Source organism: Simochromis diagramma, unplaced genomic scaffold (assembly GCF_900408965.1).
Source record: "Simochromis diagramma unplaced genomic scaffold, fSimDia1.1 OVJJ01000371.1, whole genome shotgun sequence".
In the NCBI taxonomy this organism is placed as follows: domain Eukaryota; kingdom Metazoa; phylum Chordata; class Actinopteri; order Cichliformes; family Cichlidae; genus Simochromis; species Simochromis diagramma.
Genome location: NW_024386920.1, coordinates 5,565,007 through 5,591,316, shown reverse-complemented (window position 1 = coordinate 5,591,316; position 26,310 = coordinate 5,565,007). Strand labels below are relative to the sequence as shown.

The 26,310-nt window shown below is 40.9% G+C and overlaps 1 protein-coding gene across 2 annotated transcripts in view; it reads left to right on the top strand.

Moving 5' to 3' along the window:
• The first annotated feature begins 944 nt into the window (after nucleotides 1–944).
• camk1da (calcium/calmodulin-dependent protein kinase 1Da) overlaps nucleotides 945–26,310 on the top strand; it is a 74,140-nt gene continuing 48,774 nt past the window's right edge. The window contains exon 1 of one of the 2 annotated variants that reach the window (XM_040036653.1): nucleotides 945–1,290. In XM_040036653.1, coding sequence (XP_039892587.1) covers nucleotides 1,190–1,290 — 101 coding nt within the window. In that variant the 5' untranslated portion in view covers nucleotides 945–1,189. Of the gene's footprint in view, nucleotides 3,065–26,310 lie in introns of both variants that reach the window. The other variant, XM_040036654.1, reaches the window with a different exon arrangement.

Sequence of the window (26,310 nt, the reverse complement as noted above, 5' to 3'; positions counted from 1 at the left end):
TGGACGCAGTTGTTAAATAAACAATCACAATCATAGAAGCAAAGAGGTGGATTTGAACACACTAGATATTTTGTGCAACAGTGGGAACCCCCCTCCTGGTCCCCCGACATGTTTTGATTAGGGGGGGGGGGGGGGGGGGTGTCACCAATTAAAGGCGTTTATTAAAGACGTTTATCGAATTGCAGGTGGAAGCAGATTAGCCGCCAAGTTAGAGATGCTTGACAAACGCGATGCCGGAAGTTGTGAGGTTCTGTCTTCAAAATAAAACAATTTTTTTGGGGGAAAAAAATTGAGTGGCGTGAAATAAATCACTCCAGATAGCATATATGTGAAACTGTTTGATAAAACATCTATCAAGAGTGAGACGTGAATAACCAGTTTGGTGAAAGTGAAGTATGAGTTTCCATTTTATTTGACTTTAAACCCAGAAAATAGGTTATTTAAATTATTGGTTAATTTCTTATCCAGTGAATGAAAAAAAAACAAAAACAAAACGTCATTGGATAAGAAAATAAAAAATCTGGAAGAGTGTTTTTTTAGACTAATTAATTTATTTACTACTTCCCGCCCCCATTGGTGAAAGTCCAGAAAATTAGTCTACTCGATTTATTTTATTGTGTTTTACAGGGTTTTTTTTCACCTTTTTTTTCTTTGTACATACCATAAGCTAATGAAGTCTGATAGCGTCAGCAAATGATTTCCCCCGTTCTTAGATCCTATGCTTTGAGTTTACTGTTAGCCTAGGGATTCTGGGGCTGATTGAAGACTGTATAATAGCTGTGGCAGTTGCAAGGAAAAATATTATTAATAATATTATTCCAGCTAAATTTTGGCTTGTCAAGTAACATGCTCTTATTTTGAAAGACCGTGGCGGAGGCTCTTTTGTCTTTCGTCTACGTTTACGCAGCCACTATCCAGACGGGAGGAGGAGGCAGGAGGGGAGCGGGTAAAGGGAGAGAGAGTGAGAGAGAGAAAGAGGAGGAGGAAGCGGGGACACGGTAACCTGCAGGAGGACTCACATGGTCCTGCAGCAGCGGATCCCAGACCATCAGGACTCTCAAACCCCTAACACTCTAGCCCACGTCTTCTTCCCCAACACCACCCCTCCTCCTGTAGTCTTATTTTATTTTCGCATCCTTGCTCCCGCAGCCCAGTGTTGGGGTCGGACTTGGGCCGGCAAAGCAGCGCCATGGCTCGGGAGAACGGAGACACCACCGGCAGAGGGGAAACGTGGAAAAAACAAGTCGACGACATTAAGAAGATTTTTGATTTTAAAGAAGTCCTCGGCACGTGAGTACACACGGTTTTTGTCTGAGTTCACCTCGTTGGTCTGAGTGATAGTCCAGTAATATCCATTCGGGCTTGTGTCTGTCTACAAACGGGGCTGCTGGGAGAGTTTACGGTGACCTTACTGCGCTCGGGGGCAGCGTTCAAATGGACTTGAAATGTGCATGAGTGCTGACTCTTGGACCGCTTTCTACATTCTTCTTCTGTGTTGCTATTACTGTAGTATTCTTGCGGATGCTTGTCGGAGCTCTGTGGTTGCTCAGCGGGGGGCTTTAATCACGTCAGTGGATTTCGTGCTGTGGCATCGCTGTGTAATAAAGCACCGAGTACTATTAATAATGACTTTATAGCAGCTGAATATTCCGCTTACACAAGATGTTCAGCTGTTTCAGTTTGTTGGGGATTACTTTTAGCTAGCGTGATAACTGTTTACACCAAATATTGAGAACTTTTAGCTAGCTTCACAATTCACAAATGTTATCTTTTCAGTCGTTTATATACCCACTTCGGCCTCTCGTCGTTAGTTCTGCCTGTCGACATATATTTTTAATCAGTGACATTACACACATAAATGATTGTAGTGGTTTTAAATCAGGGCTTTGTGTTATCAGCACATCAAGTGTAGTATTTTCGTAATGTTTTGAAAGAGGCTTGCAGGGCTTTTGAGAGCTTTTTGAGTAGCTGTAATCAATGTTGTTGCGCTCATCTTTGGCATCACATTGTCAGATTCCCATGGAAATGACTGTACACGTATTTCATTTATTCCATAACAAAACATGCAGAGACTTGAGGATTGTGTTAGAGCTGACAAAATCATTTGTAAAAAGGGTGTTTTTTATGCTATGGGTGGCTTTTTACTGGTATGGCATGGGTGCACTTGTCATTTTAAATATTATTAATATTGGCTGATGTTGGCCCTGTCTGTTGATTTATCTGCTAAATACCTATACAGTCATCAGCCACTTTCTTAAGTACACATCTCTAATAATGAACGGGTAGAACCCCTGCTTCGCCTTCAGAACTACCTTAATTCTTAGTGGCAGAGATTCAACAAGGTGTTGGAAACATTCCTTACAGATTTTTGTCCATATTGACTTGACAGCATCAGACAGTAGACAACCTTTAGCAACATCCAGGAACAGGATCCAGGATCCAGGAACAACACCAATATGGGGATGTCAGATACACCTGATGAGTCATGTTCAAGAAACCAGTTTGAGAGGATTTGTGCTTTATGACATGGCACATTACCCACTAGTAGATTGGTTTAACGTGATCATAAAGGGGTGGACATGGTCAACGGCAATACTCGGACAGGCTGTGGCATATAAACAATGCTCACTTCCTACTGAGGTTCCCAAGAAAATATCCCCTACACCATTACACCACCGCCAGCAGGCTGAACTGTTGATAGACTCATCAGAGCAGGCCATGTTTTCCATACTCGTGTCAACCAGTCTTGGTGAGCCTGTGTGAACTGTAGCCTGACTTTCCCGTTCCTAGTTGTCAGGACAGGTACTTGGCAGGGTCTTTGTGTTGTGCATTGAGAGATACTTATTTGAGTTACCGTTGTCTTCCTATCAGCTCAAAGCAGCCTGGACATTGTCCTCTAACCTCAGGCATCAACCAGGGATTTCCATCCTGAGAACGCCCGCTCACCACATCTTTTTTCTCTTTTTCAGTCCATTCTCTGTAAACCTTAGAGTGCGTTGTGTGGGAAAATCCCAGAAAATCAGCAGTTTCTGGAATACTCAAGACTAGCCCGTCTGGTTTGGCAGTAAGTGGTGGCTACTCGCCTTACTAAGGCACTTTGTGTTGGTTTTTCCTTGAATTTTGTGCATACAGATGTCTCTGATTTCCCTGCAAAGTAAGTACAGTAGTTATTGCTGTTGAATGGATTTACATTCGTTTAGTGTCTCCTTCTCTATTCTTGTTTGTTTTCCTGGTGGCTTTTCTGTTGTATGGGATGTTTACATAGGGGCTTCTACAGTGACTTAGGATTGCTGCGTTGTTTAAAGGTGACCTTAAGCTGTAGCCGTGAAGGGGATTTTCTTGTGGATGACAGCGAGGCTTTAACAGACTGCAGGAATTTCATTCCCCTGGCAGCTGCAGCAACAGCAGTATCACCAATGCACTCGCAAGCTTTTTTCTACTTCAAATTAGACTCCTTCACACTTCCTCTCCTTGCTCCCTCTCCTCCTCATTTAAACAGCAACAGAAACACAGGTCCACGCCTCCCAAATCTCTTGACAGCCAGTCCCTGCGAGCATCTGTCTGCCCTCTCTGGTTTCCTGCTGCGAGCAGTGAGCTGCGCCTGTTTGGACGGCAGCCTGGAGGGAGACAAACAGGGCGGACACAGATTGGGATTAACAGCAGACAGATTAGAAGAACTTCCCCTGAATAGGAAGGAAGTTCCGTCACATTGTGTAATGATGCTAGACCGCTAGCTTGTCTGGTCTGCTTCTGCGCCACAACAGCCACAAATTTTGGACCCGACATTAAACACAGAGACAGACACACACAGAAACGCACAAACTCAGGATGCAGGCTGGTACAGGATTCAGTGATCCGAGTCGGCCATGTTGCAGCCACACATTAACCAGGGCTGCTGCTGACGGATCTTTGAACCTGATGCATCAGCAGAAAGGGGAATACAAATGTGTCTGTGTGTGTGGGATGAGGGAGTAATTTGTTAGGAGAGAAGGAAGAAGAAGAGGAAGATGAGAGGTGACTGGATGTGAAACAGATCCGTTTTGAGTGATGAAGCTGGGAGATCAGGGAAGAAAGCAGCAGACTGGAACAGCTCACAAAAAAATTCCTGTATTCCTGAGTGTGTTTGCTCATTGAGTTTCCAGGGTAACTTTTTTCTTCGGTACCAGCACTGTGTTCGGGTGTAGCAGCACGTTTATTTATTTAGTTATTTTTTGAGGAGGGCAGTTGAAAAAGGACTAGTCAGACTGTTGCTGCAGTGTTGAATGTGCTCTGCGTCAGCGTTTTGGAGCTGCATCTGCACCGACAGGATTTGATGTCACAGACCTGACACCGTCTCCTCATGCTGGATCATCCTTGATTCTTTTTGGGATAGTGTGTTTGTGTGCACTTAAACACCTCTTCTGTTCTGGGTCTTAATACCAATGTGTGACATATATTTGTGTCCCCTAACACTGGATAAACCTCAGAAGGATTAGCTTACGCTGGCAGCTGTGTGTGCGTTCGTGTTTATGTGTGTGTTTTGAGTCATGTACATAAAGCTCTCCTTGGTGTCTTATTACCCTCTCCTGGTGTGCATGCTCTGTGCATCCCTGTCGCTCTCTGCTCAATAATTCAGCACTAACAGCAGTGTGTTCTTTGTGTGTACACGTGTGTGAGAGCCTCAGGTAGGCTGCAGCTCTCAGCAGGAGGGATGATGATGAAGACGAACGGGACAAACTTTAAGCATCCGGGGTCTGTGGTCATATCCAGAGTTCCAAATATAATCTTCCCCACCCTGCGCCCTGAACCGTTTTTCCATTTCATAAATAAATGCGATAATGACACAATTGAGAGCGACAAATGCGAACTGAGTAGAAAACGCTAAGGCTTGCAAACCAACAAACAGGAAAACTAGCTGTGATTTTATTGCTATATCGATCTAGTGCTTTGATATCTTTAATATAAATGTTAGTGTAGGGATGGCTTGTGAGCCAGAAGTACCTGAGGTTGGTAATATGCATAAACTGTAGGTTCCAGATCTGAAAAGTAAGGCTACATGCAGGTTAAAGTGCCTTAAACCAGTCTTCTTTTTTATGGTTTGCAGGGTACTACTCCAATGGTTTCAAAAGTACCTCTAGTTCTATATAAGTCTATGGGAAGACATCATTAGGCCCCCATTCTTCTTCTTTTGCTCCCTTTAGGGGTCACTGGGACTCACCTTATCTCTTACCTCAGAAAAGACTCACCATGCAATTCCGGATCTCTCCAGCACCTCAACTGGCTCCCTCCTCCCTTGGAGGAGGAGTCTGTCCTAGTCCTCCTTCTGTCCTCCCAGAAGGAGGACTAGGACAGATCCAGGATATGTTTAGAGATTCCACCTCTCATCTGGCTTGGAAGCACCTAGGTGTCCTGCTGCCAGAGGCAAAGGAGATGGCTGGGAAGAGAGAGGTCTTCTTTGATTAGACATCTATCCACACAACCCAGACGTACATGAATAAATGGAGGAGATTAGAAGAGAATGATTTACTAAGTTGAGTTTTCAGTGATGCAGCTGGACAGATCGATGCAGAGAGCCAGACAACCATTCACGCTCACATTCACACCTAAGGTCAATTTAGAATCCCTGTTTAACCCAACTCCACTAACTGCATGTCTTTGGACTGTGGGAGGAAGCCGGAGTACCTGAAGAGAACAGGACGTGTTTGCGTGCAAACTTGCTGTGAGTCAACAGCGCTTACCACCACATCACTGTGCCTTAGGCATACTCACAAACTAAAACAATAAAACAAACAGTGATTAACTTGGCCAAAAAGCCAATATATTCATCCAATCCTCCAGCATTTGTAAGGCAGTCAAATCTGAATACTGCTGCCCTCAACAACAGCATGTGCTTACCTGTGATGCTACTCTGCTACATGTGCTGCAGAGTGCAATCTACAAACAGTGAAGCTGCTCTGACTTAGAGACTGTGACAGCATCATCCATAAGCATTTTTCAGTAATGTGTTCAGTTAAAAAAGAAAAGTTCATATCTGCACATGTTGAACAACAAATACATGAAGATAGTCTAACAATACATTTTGTTGAGGTCTGCAAAAGTGTCACTGAGTACAGTGTATGCCAAACCTTTCATTAGCGCTGTGCTTTGTGTGTGTGTAAAACAGAGACTGAAAGTAAAGTGGTGGCCGTGATGGTGATGCATTGTGGGAACTTGACTGTCCCATCTAGGGCACGCTGCCCTTAATTGATGCTCTACTTCCCTGCGGTTGGCACCGTTCTCTACACTGTTTCTGGGACTTCACAATCCACCCTCCCTTCATCTCTCCAACCTTTGAGATCTCTCTATAGCTCCTCTTTATGTCTGCAGCTCTACTTTGCTTATCTCGATTGTGTAGCTTTGCTGTGCCAACATACACGATGTCGATTTGAAAGTTTCTTTTCTTCTTGTTATAAATAGCAGCTTAAAAATAGAACAAAAGATGATTGTTTGCTATGTGACAACTTCATTAGTGGACTGCAAGCCCACGCTTTTAACAGTGCGTGTATGCAAACATGCTTTTGTGTGTGTTTGTGTGTATGTGTGTGGGGGGTGTAGGTAGGTAACTTTGTACATATGTACGTGCACGTTGATTTTTTTTTTTCACAATCAGTTTGAGGCTTGAAAACTCACAGTGTGTCACCAGGCTTATCTGTGCATCTGTTCCATTTTCTTTATTTCTGCCGTTGAGTCATTTTCTCAGGCTGGTAAACTGTGATTGGTTGTTAGTTGTTTATAATCCTGTAGTGTTTTGTTTAGTGTTTTGTTTAGTTTTTTGTTGTATGGGATCCATGTGTTTTCCAGACCAGACCCAGCTGTGCGTCTGTTAGGGTTGCAGAGATGCTCAGACCTCCTTCTCCTTGGACATGATTTGTCCAGGTGTACCGGAGGGACATCAATATAGATAGTAGAGCAGGGCGATATGACCAAAAGTATTTATCAAGATATACATTTGAATATTTGCGATAACGATATAACTGACGATATAATTGACACTAGACAAAATACTTTACTACTCCACAACTTTATTAGTGCAAAAAACCCCATCAATGTATTTTCATTTAAACGACAAGGCAGCTGTTTTTTTTATGTGCATTAAAGTTATTAAATATTTAACAGTGCAAATGCAAATTCCTCCGCTGACAGTTTAACCAAAACGGCAATTTCCAGTGGAAACTGGCCGACATATCCTCAGCATAACCATGTATAATAGTCCACAAACTTTAAAAAGAGGTTATACACACACAATATGGTACATTATGTTGAAGCACAGTACGTATCACTCCGCGAGGCTCCTGCCTACGATAGCCGTAATGCTCCGACAACTCCATCAAGCGGTGCGGCTTCGTAGCTTAGCAAAGTCGTACTAATAACAATCTGACAGATTTTGAGTGCCGTGCACATAACAATCGTTTCGAGGTCAGTAACACAACCAGGAGTTTCATACATAAGGCACACGGGTTTTATAAGGGGCTCTGTCGATTTTCAGAAAAATTCAAAGGATTGATTTTAAGTGTGCCGTATTTTCCAAAAAAACACGGTAATAACGACGGCCCACTAGGCATGCCTCTACCAAAAATAGTGCTTTGTTGTGGATCTGATGGACGAAGAGCTAAACCAGTTCCACACCACTGAAGTTGCAGCATTTTTACAAACCAATTCTGGTTCTTTCCAGTTTCATTCAACGATCCACTTTCGCTCTTCTCTTCGTTTTACCCATATTCTATCGCGATTTCATTTTCCTATCGTTGCCCAAAATTACACCGGTATTACCGTGAACGGTATGATATAGCCCAGCCTTAGTTGGGGGGGTGATAAATACATTTTACAGGGTTTATTTATCGGATAAAATACGTTAAATGTCACTGTTATTATTTGGCCGGCCCGGAAACAGCGGGGGTGTCCAAATTCAGAGGCTGCTTCCACCTGAGGACCCGGCCTTCGTCGTCTAAAGAAAGACAGGTAGTACGTCACAGGCTCTGTCAGTGGAGTGAAACTCTGCCGTCTGCTCCTTGCTATCTAAAATATAACCGGGCACTGATGTAAACTCTCCTGTTTAATCATTTTCTGTTTGACGTTTATTCAGCTGTGTGAAAACCCCAGAGGAACCCTCCAGAGGGATTAATAAAGTTTAATTTAATCTAATCTAATAACTTTAATCTCAGCCAAACTGATTTAGTCACAAACAAATAAAACACTGAAAAAGCCAAACAATAACATTTTTAAGTTATCAAAGTGACTTATATATCATGTTTAACCCGAGTAGTGAAAGACCGCGGGGGTTTGAAGACGATGTGTTGGCTCAGATGTTTGAAGTTCACACAGCTACATTCTCACCTGAAAATATGTTAAAAGTTTTTTTGTGACCCAGAAAGAGAAATAAGAGTGATATTAAAACTAAGTAGCTGCCGCCATTGTTAGAGACTGGAATTGGCTGGGCCGCGCTATGAATTCTGTGATATGGTTTTTCAATTTTGTTGTCCGGGTGGAAAATCTGGAAAAATTCGGGAGAATTGTGGCTCCGGGAGATTTTCGGGAGGGTTGGCATGTATGGTTGTGGCAACATCACTAACCTTGTCAAACACCTCAGAGTAAATCATATCACAGAATATGACGAGCGTATGCTGAGGCGAACTGAAGAGGAGGACAGGGACAGGTGCTGCTAGGGCGAGACAGACGTCTCTCACGGAGTCCTTTAGTGCTGCAGGCAGGCAAAGTGTTCAAATAGCGCACAACTTCAGTTTTTTTATTTCTATATGATGAACCCTGCATTATTAAGTTGAAAATGTCTGATAAACAGTTTATTTTGAAAAGTCTCAACAGGATCTTGAGCTTTATTGTGAAAGGTTTATGTGGAACATAAACAAGCAGACACGCGATGGTGTTACCATCGTTGTTGCTAACCATAACGCATAAAAACAGGCGCTTGTCCGTCCGTAGTGTGGTTATATAAAATATAAGAGAAAGAGAGAACTTTAAGAAATTAATATAGCCACTACTGTGACCATCAAAACGATGAAAAAATATTGCTGTAAACAGTTTATTTTGCGACACCACGAAACAAACGATAGCGTAAAATGAAACGATAGATGTTTTTATATCGTCATCCGATATATATCGTTATATCGAACAGCCCTAACCCTGAATATTACTTGGTATGAGATCGGAAAGGAAATCAGTGGTATCGCACATCACTAGCACTCATGCGATTGTTTGGCCCCCTTGGCTCCAGGTGTTGTGCTAGACAGTGATCGTGATTACCGTCCACGGGAGCACACGTAGCTGCTTAAAGCTGTAGTGTCCAGATTACTTACGTAGTCAGCTACTTCCGTGCAACTGATATAAGATGCGGTAAGCTGAACACAGCTTCAACCGTCTGTTTGTTGAAAAATAGTAACGGACCGCATTTTCTTGTTAGTAACTGTAACGGCGTTGTAACGATAGGAATAGTAATTAGTTAGATTACTAGTTACTGAAAAAAGTAACGCCGTTACTTGTAACGCTGTTATTCCCATCACTGTTTAGCACCCCCATTATTTCAGCCCGAATACAACTTTTTATTCATTTACTTATTTGAAATGGTTGTTGCTCAGATGGGAACACTTCGGAAAGCTGCCACTTCTCTGGCTTCCTCCTCAGGTCTCAGACACAATTATTTAAGTTTCTCTAGTCGCACTTTCTCCGCCTTAGCAATGCAAGCTTTGCTCTCTGCTTCACGTCCAGGTAAGTGTGTTTCCTTATACAGATAAAAGTCTGATTCACTAAAATGTCAGTCAATCAATTTATTAATAAGCACATTTAAAAACAACACAGGTTGACCAAAGTGCTGTACATAGTAAAAAGGTAAAAAGTAGAGCAAACGCACACAAAGAACAAAACAAAAACGGAGTCACAATTAAAAGCCAGTTAGTAAAGATGTGTTTTCAGACGGATTTTAAAGATGTCGAGTGTTGGAGAGATCCTAATTTGAAGAGGTTCCAAAGTTTGGGCACAGCAATCGCAAAGGCTCGGTCTCCTCTGTGTTTCAGTCTGCTTCTAGGAACAATTAGAAGCAACTCATCAGCTGACCTGGGAGTTCTAATTGGAGTATTTTTATTGAAATTTCAGAGTGGTCTGACAGAGCTAATCCGTTTAGAGACTTAAAAACAAGCAATAAAATCTTAAAATCAATTCTATAACATACTGGAAGCCAGTGTAAACAAGCCCAGACTGGGGAAATATGGTCGTGTTTACGAGTGCCTGTCAAGAGTCAAGGCTGCAGCATTCTGAACTAGCTGAAGACGAGAGAGCAGAGCCTGGTCTAAAGACTATTACAGTAGTCAAGCCTGGATGAAATGAATGCATGAATCACTTTGTTGAAGTCAGCAGATGACAAAATGTTTTTCATTCTTGCAAGGGCCCTGAGCTGGAAGAAGCTGGCTTTTATAATTGAATTTATTTGTTTCTCAAATGAAAAACTGCAATTTTCCAGAAGGCCAAGTCACCCCTAAAAGAAAAACGAGGGTCAGAAGGTCCAAACAGTACAATCTCAGTTTTTTGAACATTCAAAAAATGTAATGCAAACCATGATTTAATGTCATCGAGGCAGTCAAGCAAAATTTTTAGGGAATCCATAGAATTCTTTTTAAGTGTAAAAGTAGATTTGAGAATTATCGGCATAACAGTGACATGAGATTCCATATTTTCTGAAAATATATCCTAATAGGAGCATGTAAAGGGAAAGAAGTAGTGAACCAAGGATAGATCCTTGAGGGACCCCACATGTAAGGGGGGGGGGGGGGGGGGGGTGGATGCGGGTGAAGATAAACTTCTGTCAGTGCAGTTCCTTCATAGCCACACAGCTCTCCAGTCTTCACAAGATAATCCCATGATCCACTCAGATCTAAAAGCACTAAAGTGGCAGAGTCAGCAATTAATAAAAGATCATTAAAAACCTTTAAGAGCAGGTTAAGAACCTTTCCACGCACATATTTGTAAACATGGCCGAACATACTCGAGTGATGTTTAATGATGTTCCGAGAGGCCAACGAAAAACAGTAACACTGCTCATGCTGCTGCAAGTCTACCGACCCCCAGCACTCCTTGTCCTCCTTGATCACGACAACAAGGGTGCTGGGGGTCATCCCCAACTGCTAATCTCATCACAACAAGCATTTGTGCCCCAGCAGGCTGTATCCCTGATTTCCCTCTCGAACAGCAGATGTTGTTGTCAGAACTCTTTAGGATTGCGCAACAGGTCTGAAACCAAATCCCCCAGTCAGGAAAAACAAAGCGAAAGATTATCGTCCAGTTCTCGACGCCACCTGCGTTAATTTTGTCCGACTGTCATCTCCGTACATCTCATGTTGAATATCATGCAGAGGGAAGGGTTTAGTTTTTTTCTTGTTGAAGAAAGTGTATTCAGTGCAGCATCTTTGAGGGCTGCCATTTAATTAATATAATATTAATTAACATTTAATTAATGAATTAATTAATAAGTAATGGGGAAACATGATTTTGTTTTCCATAAGTGGGAAAAATGGAGTCACAGTAAAATATAAAAAAAAAGTTTCTGCTGCGTAACGCCAAGCCTCAAATTTATCTGACATTTTATTTTTTAATGTACGACAAATGGTAGTGCGTGCCGTAAATGAGAGAGTAATAGAGTGAAGAAATGAAAGGTTACAATAAAGAATGGTTTTTAATGTCAAACCTTCAGCTGGTAAAGCAAAAACATGTATTACAGCACAGAAATTGGCTGTTCCTACAAATCCTCTGATGTTCCTACATGAACTTCCCCGCACTGTTCATCTATTTGAATAGGTGGCTGTATTTAGACATGAGCAGCAAGACACCAGTGTGCACACAGCTGTTCACCAGAGCAGTGTCACAACAGCACAGGGACAACAGGCTTTCAAGCTCGGGGCCATTATAAGCTGGATGCGGTTGCTGGGAGGCTTGAAATAGAGCGCTGATCCGATAATGGACTAAAGTTTATGATCATTAATACTCAGAGGTCTGAAACACGTGTCAATCTGTGCAGACAGATAGGTGTCCCCCCTCCACACCCATGCAAACATGCATACACACACATGGACACACCAGCAGTTTTGCCTCAAATGCATTTAGTGATGAGGAGTCTCGACAGCTGGCGAGCGGAAAAGCTACAAGGCTGTAGCTCAAATTTAGCAGCGCTGAGATGTCAAACTGATTTCAGCTATTCAGTGCTAATTCCTGTGGAAATGTTCAACTCATTCATAACAAACCAGAACAAACACCGGCAACATTTAGGTCAGTAATGACAGGATTCTCAAGTGCTGTGTACAAATCAACAACAAAACTGTTAACGGGACTTTAAATCCAGCGTTTTAGGCTGGGAACCCTCACAGTGACACCACCATGTTAATGCCAGGTTAATTGCTGGGATCCGGCAGAACTATTTTAAAAAAAATATATTAAAAATAAATAAATTGTAAAAATGAATCTTTCTTTCAACCCAGATTTCCTTTTGTTCTCCAGTGAGCTCCTTTGGAAGCTTTTTAAACTCAAATCTGATTTATTCATGGGGGTGGCTCAGCAGTGCAGTGTTAGCACTGTCGCCTCACAGCAAGAAGGTGGGCCAGATGGGACTTTTCTGTTTGGAGTTTACAGGTCTCCCCGAGCCTTTGTTGGCTCTCTTCAAATAATCTGCCTTCCTCCCACAAGGCAACTTCTACCTGTGATAGTTAGGATGGGAACTCGTTTTACAATTTATAGATATAAATTAGTTAGAGTTAGTTATATTCCATTTATAATAAAATAGTCTATAATCATAGCATCTTTAATGAGCCTCTTATATGGAGTTTGACTCATACATGGTGGAGACGAAGACAAAGGGAGTTCTCAAACATTTTATTTAATAATGGAAAAGGGCAAGTCTTTTCTTAATTGTAAAGACCAAGGAAAGGGTGGTTGGTTTTAAGAGGAAACCATCATCCCAGCCCACCATGACATCATGACTATGAAAGGCGGAAGAGGAAGTAGTTCCTTTGAATGTAGACAATCCGAATGTTATAGTTTCTTTCCACTGTGTTCCTGTTAATGATAAACTACAAATTTACTCTAAATTACTAAAATATCGATATTTTAATGTGAGAATCTATTCTAGAACATAAATGATTGGTATCGGAGGAATTGATATTTCAGAATCGATCCGCACATCACAAGATGAGTGCTGCTGTTTGACTGAGGAAGAATAAAGTAGTCGTGGTAAGCCAATCACATGACCACTTAAAGAGAAAGCAACAAGGTGATATATACCAGTTTGTAAATTGTGTTGATAGGCCACGTAAAACCATGATAAACAATATATACGTGGCGTTTTTTCCTCAATAGTTTCGTCACGTTTACTGTCTAAGGACAGCGCAGCGACCCCCCCCCCCGGGGGGTTGACGGATTAGGAGTGACAGCAAGAGAGAGAGAGAGACAGCAGAAAAAGAGAGAGAGAGTTTTGAGATGTGAGAGATTTGTGATGTTTAGCGTGTTTGGAGTGTGTAGTTAGTGTGTAGTGTTGTGGATAATTTTGTGTTGTGTGTCAGAACAATGAGGCGACTGCTGTCTCCAGGTAGAAACAGGAGTGATACACCTGCTGCTGTCAGACCTGCAGGTATCAGGCTGTGATGTTTCCTTTATAGTGGACAGAAATTATTTTTTTTGGAGTGGAACTAATAATTTGTGTGGCATCTTATCTTATCTTATCAACTACAATAAAAAGCAAACCTAAAATTTTGAAGAAAAAAAAACAAAACTAAATGAAATGATTTTGTAAACTTGGAAAACTAACTAAAATAAAGGAAAAAATACATAAGAGATATCCGTAGTTATAGTTTATGTTAGTTTGGTAAGTTCTTGTTACAGCTTGCTTGATGAGGCATTGATGGACGTGTTTATTATGACTCGGGATGTCTGCAAGACTGTGAGTCACTGCTTTCAACAAGTTCTGTGTTTTTATTGTAACACCTGTACTAATTTCCTAAATCTTGCCTCTGACACATTTGACACAATTTTAAGTCCAGACTCCAGATTGTCCAGCCCAGTTGGGATAATGCCACAAAAGACAAAATAATGTAAGGAATACAGGAATATGTTTAAATTAAATGGCCAACAACTTTACACTGGATGGATAGTCATTAATTTATTTCATATAAATATTTGTATTCATTCAGAACCTCAAGATTAAGCAGTAACACCTTAATATCAAAGAGGAAAAATACGCAAATATCTAATATTATATGTGTAAGACATGCTGTATATGTAACATTTAGGTACATGTTACACTGAGGTGCAGTAATTAGTCCTCTTGGGTACATTCATGTTTGTACCTGTAGGGGCCGCTGTTTCTGAGAATGTTGCTCTGGTGGTCAAATGAGAAAGATGTGTTGAATCTTAGCAGTGGCAATGAGGCTTTTAGCAAAATAATGGACTAAACATGTAATGAACAAGAATATTTTCAGTAGCTAGTTAAATAAAAACAATGTCCTTGCAGAATTGTTTCATGCTGGAGGAAATTAGACCTTCTGACCTCAGCATGTCTTTAAAACCCTTGCAGGCTGCTAGCTAAGAAGCCTACACCATGTATGAGTCAAACTGAACTAGTCTCAAAGACCTGACAGTGAAACGAAATGCCATCATTCAGATTTGAAATGCTTCTGTGATTCACTCTGTCACTGAAACACAGCAGATGCAGTTTCCTGGATAAGTCAAAATGAAGTGCCTGTCAGTAAATGTCATGGTTACTCTCAGAGGAATGCTTTGATTGCTTTGTGCTGTTTTCTCTGTTGTAGTTTCACTTCAGGCTTCCATACCTGGCCTGTGTTTCCTGTTAGTGCCACTCAGAGGTAGCTGCCGCTTCTATAGAGCTGCCAAGCGGTCCCAGTTGGCAAACCATACTATTAATTAGCTTAAGAGTCACACTGTTCCGTAGTACACGCCTGGGCTTCAGTTCAATGCTTAATTCATTTTCATCTTCTCCCATAATTCCTTGCATTGCCGCAGAAGCACGTGATGGCCGAATGCAGTGAACGCCATAGCTTTCTGTCCAGTTCCCATCACACAAAGCTGCGTGGTGCTTTTTTGAGTTGGATATCCACTAAGTAGATCACAGAGGGCCACTGAAGACTTTTATTCTTATGAAAGTGTTCCAAGCCATCCATTTTCTTAACCCCTTTTCCAGGTTAGGATTGAACCTATCCCAGATGACACTTCAGTAGTAAACGCTGATGTCTGTGATACCCACTGCTCTGACCAGGGTGGCAGCCTCTACCTGAACAGAAATCAAGTCAGAAAGCAACTTAGCATATTTCCCCTGAAGGCTTTATTGCTTCCATTAGAGCCAGGAAAAAAAAAAATGAAATGCTAGAGCGGAGGAGGAGGAGGGGAAGGAAGAAGAGATAAGAAATGAGGAAATGAGGAATTGTAATGAAAAGCAATGAGGGAGGGGAATCGAAGCAAGTAGAAGCCTAAGGGGGTGGCCTCAGGGGCTCTGAGCGTTGTCCTCTTTCACTGCCAAAGAATAAGTAAGCTGGAGGTGATTTTTTTTCCCTGTCACCCTTTCACTCCTTCTACCATCTGCCAGTACTAGGAACAGAGCTTTTGATTTGAAAGTACAGCACTTGTCTTCCTGTTTTATTTTGCACAGCGATTCAGATCGGCCTTCCAGTCCAGCTCAGTGGCTCATTATGCAGAACACAGAGTAGAAGCTAATGGAATCTTCACATTCACGATTGCCATCACAGTCTTAATTAATTAATGGTAAACTGCAGCGGCGTTAAAGGTTCGTCCCAGAAGCACCTGACAGGATGCAGTGCTTCGAATGCATAATAAAATGATCAATCAGGCTGTGTGCGCCAGTGCCTTTGTCCTCTACACAAACATAAAGATCTGTGCTTTCCCTTATCTCTGGTCTGCTGCTGTGGTAGCACTGAGCAGGAGAATAGATTGCCCTGCTAGGATTGATTTTTTTAGGGCAGGAGGAGGGAAACTCCAAAAGAGGTCTGTTTCATTCAGTTCAGTGATGCACTCATGCGTAGTAATGTGTTGGGTTTTTTTCCGACCCTGGAAATCACCAGAGGATACCTTTGAATCATATTAGCAGACGGCTATTGAAATCTTGTCTCTGGAATCAAGACTGAGCTTAATGGCAGCCATCAGTCCAATCCTAAGGAGTAGATGAAAGTACTCGTCAGCTCCACATGTCATCACAGGAGTGTAATACAAGCTTAACAGGGAAGTTGTGCACAAGATACTACTGCTTTTGCTGCTTGTTGCTTCTGTAAGGACATACACACACATCCAGGCCAACAAAAGATTAGTTGTTGTGCTGAAACAAGCCAACAATAAAAGAAGAGAACCAACAGGTCCAACAGGCAAGGCTTCAGGTTTGGTATTGTTCCACTGTAATTGTGCATAATATACCAGGATATTTATATCTTAGAGCAATTTTTGTTATAATTTGTAATATAAGGTGTAATTTAATTAGTTACTGTTCTTACTATCTTCAAACAACTTCAGAATTTTGATTTTGATGATTCTTTTCTTGCACTGAGATTTTGGCAATTTAAATTCTGACCAAGAAGCACAGTAGCACGCACAGCATTTTGTTTTGAAAGCATATTTCCACAAATGCAGGTGATACCATTAAGCTTTTTCACCAGCTGAAGCATTGCCAGTGCCTTGGAGCACTCACGAGTCCCAGACACTTTCACCCCTATTGTGCACTACTACAGAAATTGAAACGACACAGTGATATCACGAATGCAACATCCTACTGTGTTGTAAAAGGCACAATGCCAGTAAGCACAGTTGAAAATGTCTGATTTAAGCGGCTGATTAAAGTAATTGACCCTCGTTACCCACTCCCTAGACATAAACATTTCCCTCAGTTACCCCCAGCTACCCAACAGCTTCGGCTTACTTCACTATCACATCGCATTTGAGTTCAATTTGCACATATGATCCATATAGAAAAGTCGACCCATATCCATATTTTGTATACATTTGAAGGTTTCTCTAATTTTCTTTTTTAGATTAGATAAAATAAAACTTTATTAATCCCCCTGGTGGGTTCCTCCTTGGTTTTTACACAGCTGAATAAACATCAAACAGAAAACTTATTAAACAGAAGTGTGAGACGGTCGAGAATTTACGCCAGTGTCTTGTTATATTTTAGATAGCAAGGAGCAGACGGCCGAGTTTATTAAACTCCACCGAGATAGCGGTGACGCTAATCAGAAGGCTAGACCGTCCAATTTCCTCAGCCGTTTACTTCCGGCCTACCCGACCTTCTGAGGACCCGGCCCACGTAGACCGCGAAGGCCGGGTCCTCAGGAGGATGCAGCCCATGAATTTGGACACGACCATGGATTCACTTAACTGGACCTCTTAACTTTGTTTATGGTGTTCGAGTATTTTAATGCTGTTAGCTGACAAACAGCATAGCTTGTTGTGTAGTTAATTGCAGTAGCAGTCTGTGTGTTTTTGTGAGTGAAACCTTAGTGCTAGCTAGCACTAATTAGCTTGTGTTTGTGTTTCTGCTGATGGAGCTCGCTAGTGGTACTGAAAACTTTCCACCCTTTTTTTGTTTTTTTGTTTTAATACAGTCATTAAATATTAAAAAAAAACACAATATCTTAATTTTTGCAGTTCTAAAATTAGGGCTTCAGTCCAAGTCCACAAACTGTCCATCTTTCATATACAGTTAAGTGCTTTTTATTGCTTATTTCTTCCACAGCTTTCTTTGGTTTACATGTTTAACTTATATAAAAGTAATCTCTACCTGTGAACATAATACACTTGAAACTGTGCAGTTTATCCTGGAATGCTCGTATTAGCTGCTCGAAAGCATTTCATAGCAGTTAAAATACATTTATATGGGATTAATTGTAATCAATGGACGGGCCATTCTGAATTTTGTAGATAGTTTGTTTTTTCTTAACAACTTACTTGCTTCTCAACTCTTATTTCACCATAATAACCTTTCAAAACTTTATATATAGCAATTAGATGGCTCAGATTCGTTATAACATAACAAGATGTACCCAAATAATATTTGGCAGGCATGCAGTAGTGTTGCTGTGGTAACACTTAGCCGTTGCCCATCAGATTGTAAAAGATCGCTGCCATTAATGGAAGCAGCACCGCAGGAGCTTTGCTGCTGGCCAGAACACACTCTATCTTCTGGACAGGTAATTTAGGGCAGACCATAGGTGCACACACGCACGCATACACACGCACACACACACACACACAACACAAGAAAATAACACACAAAAGCACAAACACAGAAGGGGCAGACTCACTCTGATATACATGACTCAGGTCTTGAAAACACATTGTGCTAACAAAATGTCAGCATATCACACACACCAAATTTTAATCCTGTGGAATTTCTGTGGAAAACATAAAACATACCAAAACTAATACGCATACCCACACACACACATATTTAAATATTATTAAATGACTCACATACACATTGTGTTTTGGTAAGCGTTACACTTTACAGTGACACACACATACAGTACACACACACAGTCATCTTCACCTTGGAGGCTTTTTCTGTATTATAGCAGACCTATTTTCAGTCCCACTACTGTACGCAGATAAATGTGTGTGTGTGTGTGCATATGTGTGTGTATCTGTGGCCGTTTATCTTGCTCGACTTGGGCCAGTTGCATTCATGTCGTCCTTGAGCAGAACACAATGTTGAATCTTGAAGTCTTAAAATGTCTCAAACTTCGAGAGAGAGAGAGAGATGTTGTGCAACAGCTGAGGCAAGCACAAGCCTTTATAGGTTTGAGTCCTTTATCTGAAAGCCACTTTGGGCCTGGGCTTACATGTACATTAAATGCAGTCAGCCCTCTTAAACCGATGCGTGCTTTAAAAACCCACTGGGATGCAAACAGTATCGCAAGTGATGCCCACAGCAGTTCAAACTAATCAAAGAAAATATTTGGATATTACCCCAATCAGTCTGGGAAAATGCTGTTTGTCTCTCACATTAGAGTGCTGTGAATGCAGATCTGTATTCTCATCATCTCGATGTAAACTAGACCAAAGGGGAGTGTTCAGATGCTTAAATATGTATGAATGAATCAGTGTGTTAACGTGCAGTTGAAGCTTCAGTAAGTCCGAATTTGAAAAGAGATCGCCCTTCTCCCACAGCTCTTCCCCGACTCTTCCCACCGGACGAACAACCAATGCAGAAATGTCAAAAGCTTCTCAAAGTGGCTACTTGACTTCCAGTTAAAATCCCTAACTTGGATTAAGAAGAATGTTCACAGTTATGGAACTCATCCGCTGGGATACTGGGCTGTGGGATGTGGCCACTTTAATTGACAGGTGCGCCAAAACAGGAAGCAAGGATTGTAAAAAAAATGTTATATTTAAAAAAAACACCCACACACCTTAACTTACTCCAATTCTTTATAACATCAACCATCTTTCTGTAACTCCTACTGTTAATGAATAAAAATTCTCAGTGTAAAGCTGAAGATATAAAAAGAGATGGTGCTAAAAATATTCGACATAAGTTTTAATTTATTAAAACAGCATCATTTGTGTTCAGCTGATAATATTATGGTTTGTTATATTTTTAAGTCACTGTATTGCCTGCTAGCTAGTAATCTGATTTACTGATTAGCTTACAAAACACGCATTTAACTTACTGGGAAAATTGTAATACACCTCTGCTGGTTGTGGAACTGGGCCTACAAATTGAGAATATAGGGTATATATACACACAAATATACATACATACATTATGATCATTATAATTGAAGAACTCAGGATCGTGCTCAGCAAACCTGCTGTCCTATAAAAACAAATGTTTTCTTTCTTCTATGCACAGTCTATCTTGCATATGCATTAAAAAAGATTCTTTACTCAGCATTTGAATTCGGAGTAAAGCAACTACCACATCTACTTAAGTAGATTTGCACTTTATACTACTTAACACAGCACCACTTAGTCTCGTTGGCTCAGTGTATCATAATCCTGGGGCAGGAATTGTCCATGAAAATTCACTTAAAGGTGCCCATTTTTGTTAACAAATAGGTTAAAGCACTAGGTTAAAATCTGGTTTCTGCACTGACCTGTTTTAATCATTATGGAAACTCTTTTTTTCCATTGTGAATTGGCAATGGAAGTAACGCAAGCTACGTCCCTGCTGTAAAACATCCATTTCTCGGTCATGTCCTCTACACTAAGCATGCTTCTAATCGGCTTTCACATAGACATAATGCCATTCCCCTCTTCCCCCCATGTTTCCTGTCTGTTTGTCAGCGACATCCTCCAATTAAGGCTAAATGAGAGGATTAATACCACTCAGCCTGCCGTTGTTAGCTTCATTTATTACAGAGACTGGAAAGGTACCAAAGGTAACCGATTCAACCTGGCAGCACCTTAAAACCAAACAGATGTCTCCTGCTTCACTCATCGAGCCTGCATCATTCTGGGCTGACATCATTTTTAGGTTGCATCATCCGGGAAGACTTCAGGCCTAATAAAGGGCCGGCATTTCATGCATTTCACTGATGTGACAGTTCATTCCACTGACTGCAACCCGGAGGCCACCCTGAGCAACCCTCTGCTACTGATTACACTCTTCTTGTTGTGCTCGTGTGGGTAACTTGGGCGTTTGTAAAGTTAGCAGTGATTTACAATCTGTCGAACAGAGCCAGAATAAAGTTCACACAGTAACTGTTATGCTGGAGCGCAATCATGTTGACACCTGTTCTGCAGCGTGTGACTGTGTCTGGGTGTGACGGCAGTATAGTTTGTGTGCTTGTAATATAATACGGCAGAGCTGCTCAAGAAGTGAATACATAGTTTATTCAGATTGAAAAAAACAAGTATGAGCATGTGCGTGTTAGTAATGGCAACTGTGCTGCCTATTATTGTTGACATAAAAGGAGCACCTTTAAATATTTACGGTAGGCTTGTTGATAGTGATGCCATCATTAAATATCACACAAACGTAGGTAACCATTGGTGACAAAGACTGACTTGTTAATGACTGTGTTACATTTCTATAAAACTAGACAGCCACTGAGAAGGCATTGTTTCCTTTTTGTAATAACATTTTCATTCATAGTCTCCTTTACTATAAATGCACTTTTTAAGCTTTTTATTCAGGTAAAGCTCACTTTTACACTTCCAAATGCCACAATGTTGTCTGCAGAGGTTCCATTGTTTCATGATACAATGTACACAATGTATAATATGTGCACATATTAGAGACCTGTCCATTTGTTTAGAACTGTTGCGTTAATTAAGAAATCGTTTAGAGCGTAGTTAGATTAGATAACATAAGTCTAGGCGGTGACAGAGAGACTCCTGGGAGAACTAATCCTCCTCTATTAAACTCAAACAAGGTACATTCAGTGAATTGTCAGGCCGTGATGTACACCTGTCTGAACATGGTTGGATATCACTAGCCACCCACACACTTGGTAAATCATGTAATCACAATGAACTGTGACTGAAAGAGTGACTTCAGCTTAGGATAAATGAGATATAATAATAGTGTAGCATCTATACAGTGATGTTTCCTCACAGTGTGTAATAGATCAACTCTAACCCTAAGCATAGTCTGTATAGAAAAGATTTAACCATGTTGATGCCACCCGGTGGTTTGCCCGTTCTTGGTGTTTTGCTGGAGCCAGAAGTGAACGTGTTTTTTTAGGGTGGAGTTATCAGCTTGCACTTGGTTAGCAAGTAACGTATACGTAGGGCTAAGGGAGCAATTTGAGAAGATTTAGTGTTGTATTCACTGATTGTGGTGCTATCCTCCCACTATTACGAAGAAGCACACACAAAACAGCAGATCTGAGAAAGGGAGGCGGTACAGAGGAGAGAAAGACAGAGACTCTGGGGAATACATTTTCATTTCCAACATGAAGACATAGTACATGTACTGAATATATACCAGCTGGAGCGCTCCTCATCATGACCTCATTTACCCTACTTTAATTAGTGGACATAAGCAGACATCGGCTGCACAGTTAAAATGGTTTTATATCATAATATGTTCTTGTTGTTGGTGCTTGGTTCATTTTTAATTGCTGCAAGGAAAACTGCTTTTATATGGTTAAAAATGGATAATGAAACTGGTAGGCTAGATACATTACCAAGCTTATGGTTGTGTGATAAAACAATAAAATACATATCTGGACCAGGGAGTCCATAAATAGCTTCTCAGTCTTATTATTCATCATATACCTCGGTGAGGTAATGCCTGGCAGCTACAGACCTGTTTTCTGTAGCCACCTGTCACTCAAATCAGCCGCACCCTTAATCTCACATAACTTAAGTCCTTAATACAGTTAAATCAGTGATGAGTCATATTGAAATTTTTGGGGTTGTCACGAAAGGGACAACTGAAAATGTCCTTTTCTCTGATGCAGTGAGCATCAAAACTGTTTATTCTACCAGGTTTTAAACATGATGTTCTAAAGCTGGACACCTATACAGCAATATAAAATCAATTGTCTTTTGCTGATAAAAAAAAACAAAACATTAAAATGTAGGTCTTGTCTTTGTACTCATATCCCAGTCTATGGACTGGGTTAAAGTTGGGACATTTTTACAAAATGTAAGGTTGTATTAGTATGCACTCAGATACAAATGTTGGTGTGAATTACTTATGCTCCAATATGACCATTAAGGTGTGATTATATATATGTGAACACAGTATGCTTTGTAGTTTTGTATTTATAGTGTGCTGTGCTTTATGCAGTTGTGCATTGTGGACAATAATACAACACGCTGTATTGTACTGGATTGATGTCAAACTGTCCCTTTTACATAAATCAATAAATAAAAAAATGCCCATTTTTTATCTTTAGCCCTTCCTGGCGTTGCAATTTTTTCAATGTCCTCTCTCTCTGTCTCTCGCTCTCTCTGTCCCTCCATATGTCTCGCGCTCAGCATGCACTGACTGCGAGGCTCTGCTGTTCTGCTAGCAGTGTTTGTGTTGCCGTCACTGCAGTCAGCCTTGTACCTTTTTTTTTTGCCACATGGACGCTTTTGTGGGCATTTTATTTTTGATTTGCATGTTTTTATCAAAGACTGTCAAGTAATTCTGAAATGTTATCTTTAGGAATGATCACATTATAGGCAACAATAAAAACCAAAGCCACGGTCTTACATGTTTACAATATACCAGTAATTGCCGATAGTCCTTGCATCCAACCGTTAACACCATGACACACCCGACACACAACTACGCCCAGCATTATAAAGTTGATATGAAAACATAACAGAAGCTGAACAGAGGACTGTCCCTCTCATCTACTTGTAAACTTGTTCCTTGTAGCGAACATAAACAGGGTATTCCACTTCCACATGTCTTATTGGATTATCTAAAGTCCGCACACTTCCTCGCGCACGAGTCTCAAAGCTGTTTCCATGGTGATTAATGTAAACATAATGGGAGTGTCCTGACATCCCAGTAGTGGTCCAGGCTGTTTCCATGGTAAATCCATGTCTCAGTAGCTGAGTTAGAGAGCGCTTGTTCATTACTGTTTGTCTGTGTCTCTTTCCTGTGCAGTCCTTCCACATTTCCACTGAATTACACACATACACATCTTATACTAGTGTGTTGGTCTCTTCAATAAATTCATTTAATTAAGTTTTGTATCATGGATGTCATAATCAAACACTAACAGAATCAGCTTGTTAATAATATTCATGGATGTTATTCTGTTCATATTGGGGGGTGGGGGGTCATTAAGCAATAAAAGTTACTATAAAGTACATGTAGAATAGATTAACCGATGAACCGCTGTGAGCACTGACAGCATGTTGCATGGTGATGACTGTGATACTCATCTTCTTTGATCTCTGTGCAGGCTTGTAAAGTCTTGCATGTCAGAGGGGGTGACATGGATCTGATTAAAATCTTGGCCCCGTACTGTGTCAGATTATACTCTTTCACATTTTAGATCCGTTTTGTTCAAAGTGTAAAAGAAAGAAACATGAAAGCAGAGACATATCAGCAGCTCATCTGGTTCTAAGCAGAAACCAGGGGTAAAAAAGCAGTTTCATGTACATGTTTCTGAATGCAATGAGGGAAAGTGATATTATTTTTGCTGTAGTTTGGTGGAAATCTTCATTGTTTTGCAGCAGATAGTTTCATTTCACATCACGTATTCCTTTGTCCAAATCAGCAAACATCAATTTAATTTGTTGGCTGAGCGCTTGTGCTAGCAGTTTGATACAACTGTATAGACAAAGAGCATCCCAGGGACATATATTTAAACTAAATACAGTTGCCAAGTTGGCCAACACTCAAGTCTTCAGCTTCATCTCAGCAGCGTGCACATTTCCTGAGGGCAAGATGATTCAGATAAGTGCTTTTTATGCCTGGTAACCTTACCAGCTGCACATTTTGTAGTTAAAGTACCGCTAGCTTTCAAAACTAAAATGTACCACACCAAGTAGACCTCTTCCAAATGGAGAGTTTTGTTGTGTTATGCTAAATATTATTGAATTCAGGTGAGTAACGCTGGACTGGGTAGACTGATTTATTTGGTATTATGGCATTTAACAGCAGTTTCTCAGTTAAACTCCCAGCAGTCCAATGAGAGCCACAGGCGGACCGACAATTAGCCAATTAGAAAATGTGTGGACCTACTAATGTTGTGAGTTAATGTTGAGCATTGTTACACTGCGCTCTGCAACAGGGTAGTTTAAACGACTTGTTTGTTTGTTTTTGGCACACTCATGACATGGCTACTACACAGCAAATGGAGAAACACAATGAATATTTTGTATTTCACTTTGCTCCATTCTTAAGACCCAGAGATTCATACAAATAACATAGGAAAGCCGAATTACCACTCAGCAGGAGCAGAAATCTCCATTTTGGCTTCCAGTTAATCCTGCTCTGGAGATATCAATGATGCCATAAACCGGCTGAACCAGTGAGAAAAACGGGCTAGAGCAAAACTGGCCGGAGAGTGGCAAGACTCCAGACTCCACCCCACACGGTTAGAGAAGATCTGCTCAACCCATCCTGGCTCAGAGGCTCAGAAAAACACAAAGCAGTGGTGTGCTATGACAACTGATCTGTTTTCATTAGCTGCTTGCTATAGATGCTGAGCTGAAGTAACCTCACAGGGTTCGTGTGTTCCTGTGAATGTTGTCCTAATGTTTGTCCTACAGAGTGTTGGATGCATGATCCATCTGTTGGTGGTGGAGTAGAGTGAATTATTCACACCCAAATTGACAGTGGGTTGGATTTACCCTGTCGGGGCAACTTCTTGTATCTAAGGATGGATTTTGGTCTTAATTGCGCAGAAGACTGTACAGGCATTTTCTTTCAGTGCGCTCTCTGTCTCTTGTCTTCATCTTCTTCTGTCAGAGCCACAGTGAGAATACAGACTATAATTGGCACTTAATTGCTGCCGTGGCAACAGTGCTATTTAAGCCTACGTGCTCTGCAACAAAGCCATATAGCGCGCACACACAAAACACAGGGAGGAAGACACATGGAAGGAGGTTCCTCAGCTCTCTTTCACTCCGAGTGTTTATGTCTTTAACATATGGTGACTAGCTAGGCTAGAGAAGTTTTGCTGAAAAAGCAAAAACAGGGGGTCTGTTGTATCCACCTGACTTGTTTTTCTGCTCCATTTCATTTAGACAACAGTCATAATAAAATCCTCATCTATCACACACTACCTCCCGTTGCCATAGTGACTCAGATCAGCAGCCTTCTGCCTGTGGGTCAGAACCCCACACAAGGTCTTCTGATAAATTTGGTGGGATATTGCATGATGAAATGTTTGCACACTGTAATGCTGAAGTTACAGTTCTTTGTCTCGTTTGAATTTAAAACATAAAATAACTGATCAGCTAAGTTATATTGTGTAACTGTTAACGTCCAGTTTTTTTCCCTTTTGTATTGTTTATTGTATTTTTTATGCTCTCCTGTCTATAGTAATGGCACAAGCATATCAAAAATTAAAATATTGTTTCTGTTAGGCCAGAGGAGCAAAGCAGAAAAAATGTGTCCACGTCTTTTGGGAAATTTCTGGTTGAAACTGCTTCAGGCTTCGTGAGGTCTTTTTATTCCATTATTCATGCTGAGACCTGATAGTCTGAGACAGAAGGTACACCATTACCAGTAAATGACAAATTGAACAGAGGACAACAGCAATATTAAAAAACTAAATAAATGAATAATCATCTGTGATGTAATTCCTTTGTCAATATTGTTGTAAAAAGAGTGATTTTAAATGTTCACATAAACTATCAATAGAAAAAAGTTAAATGTTG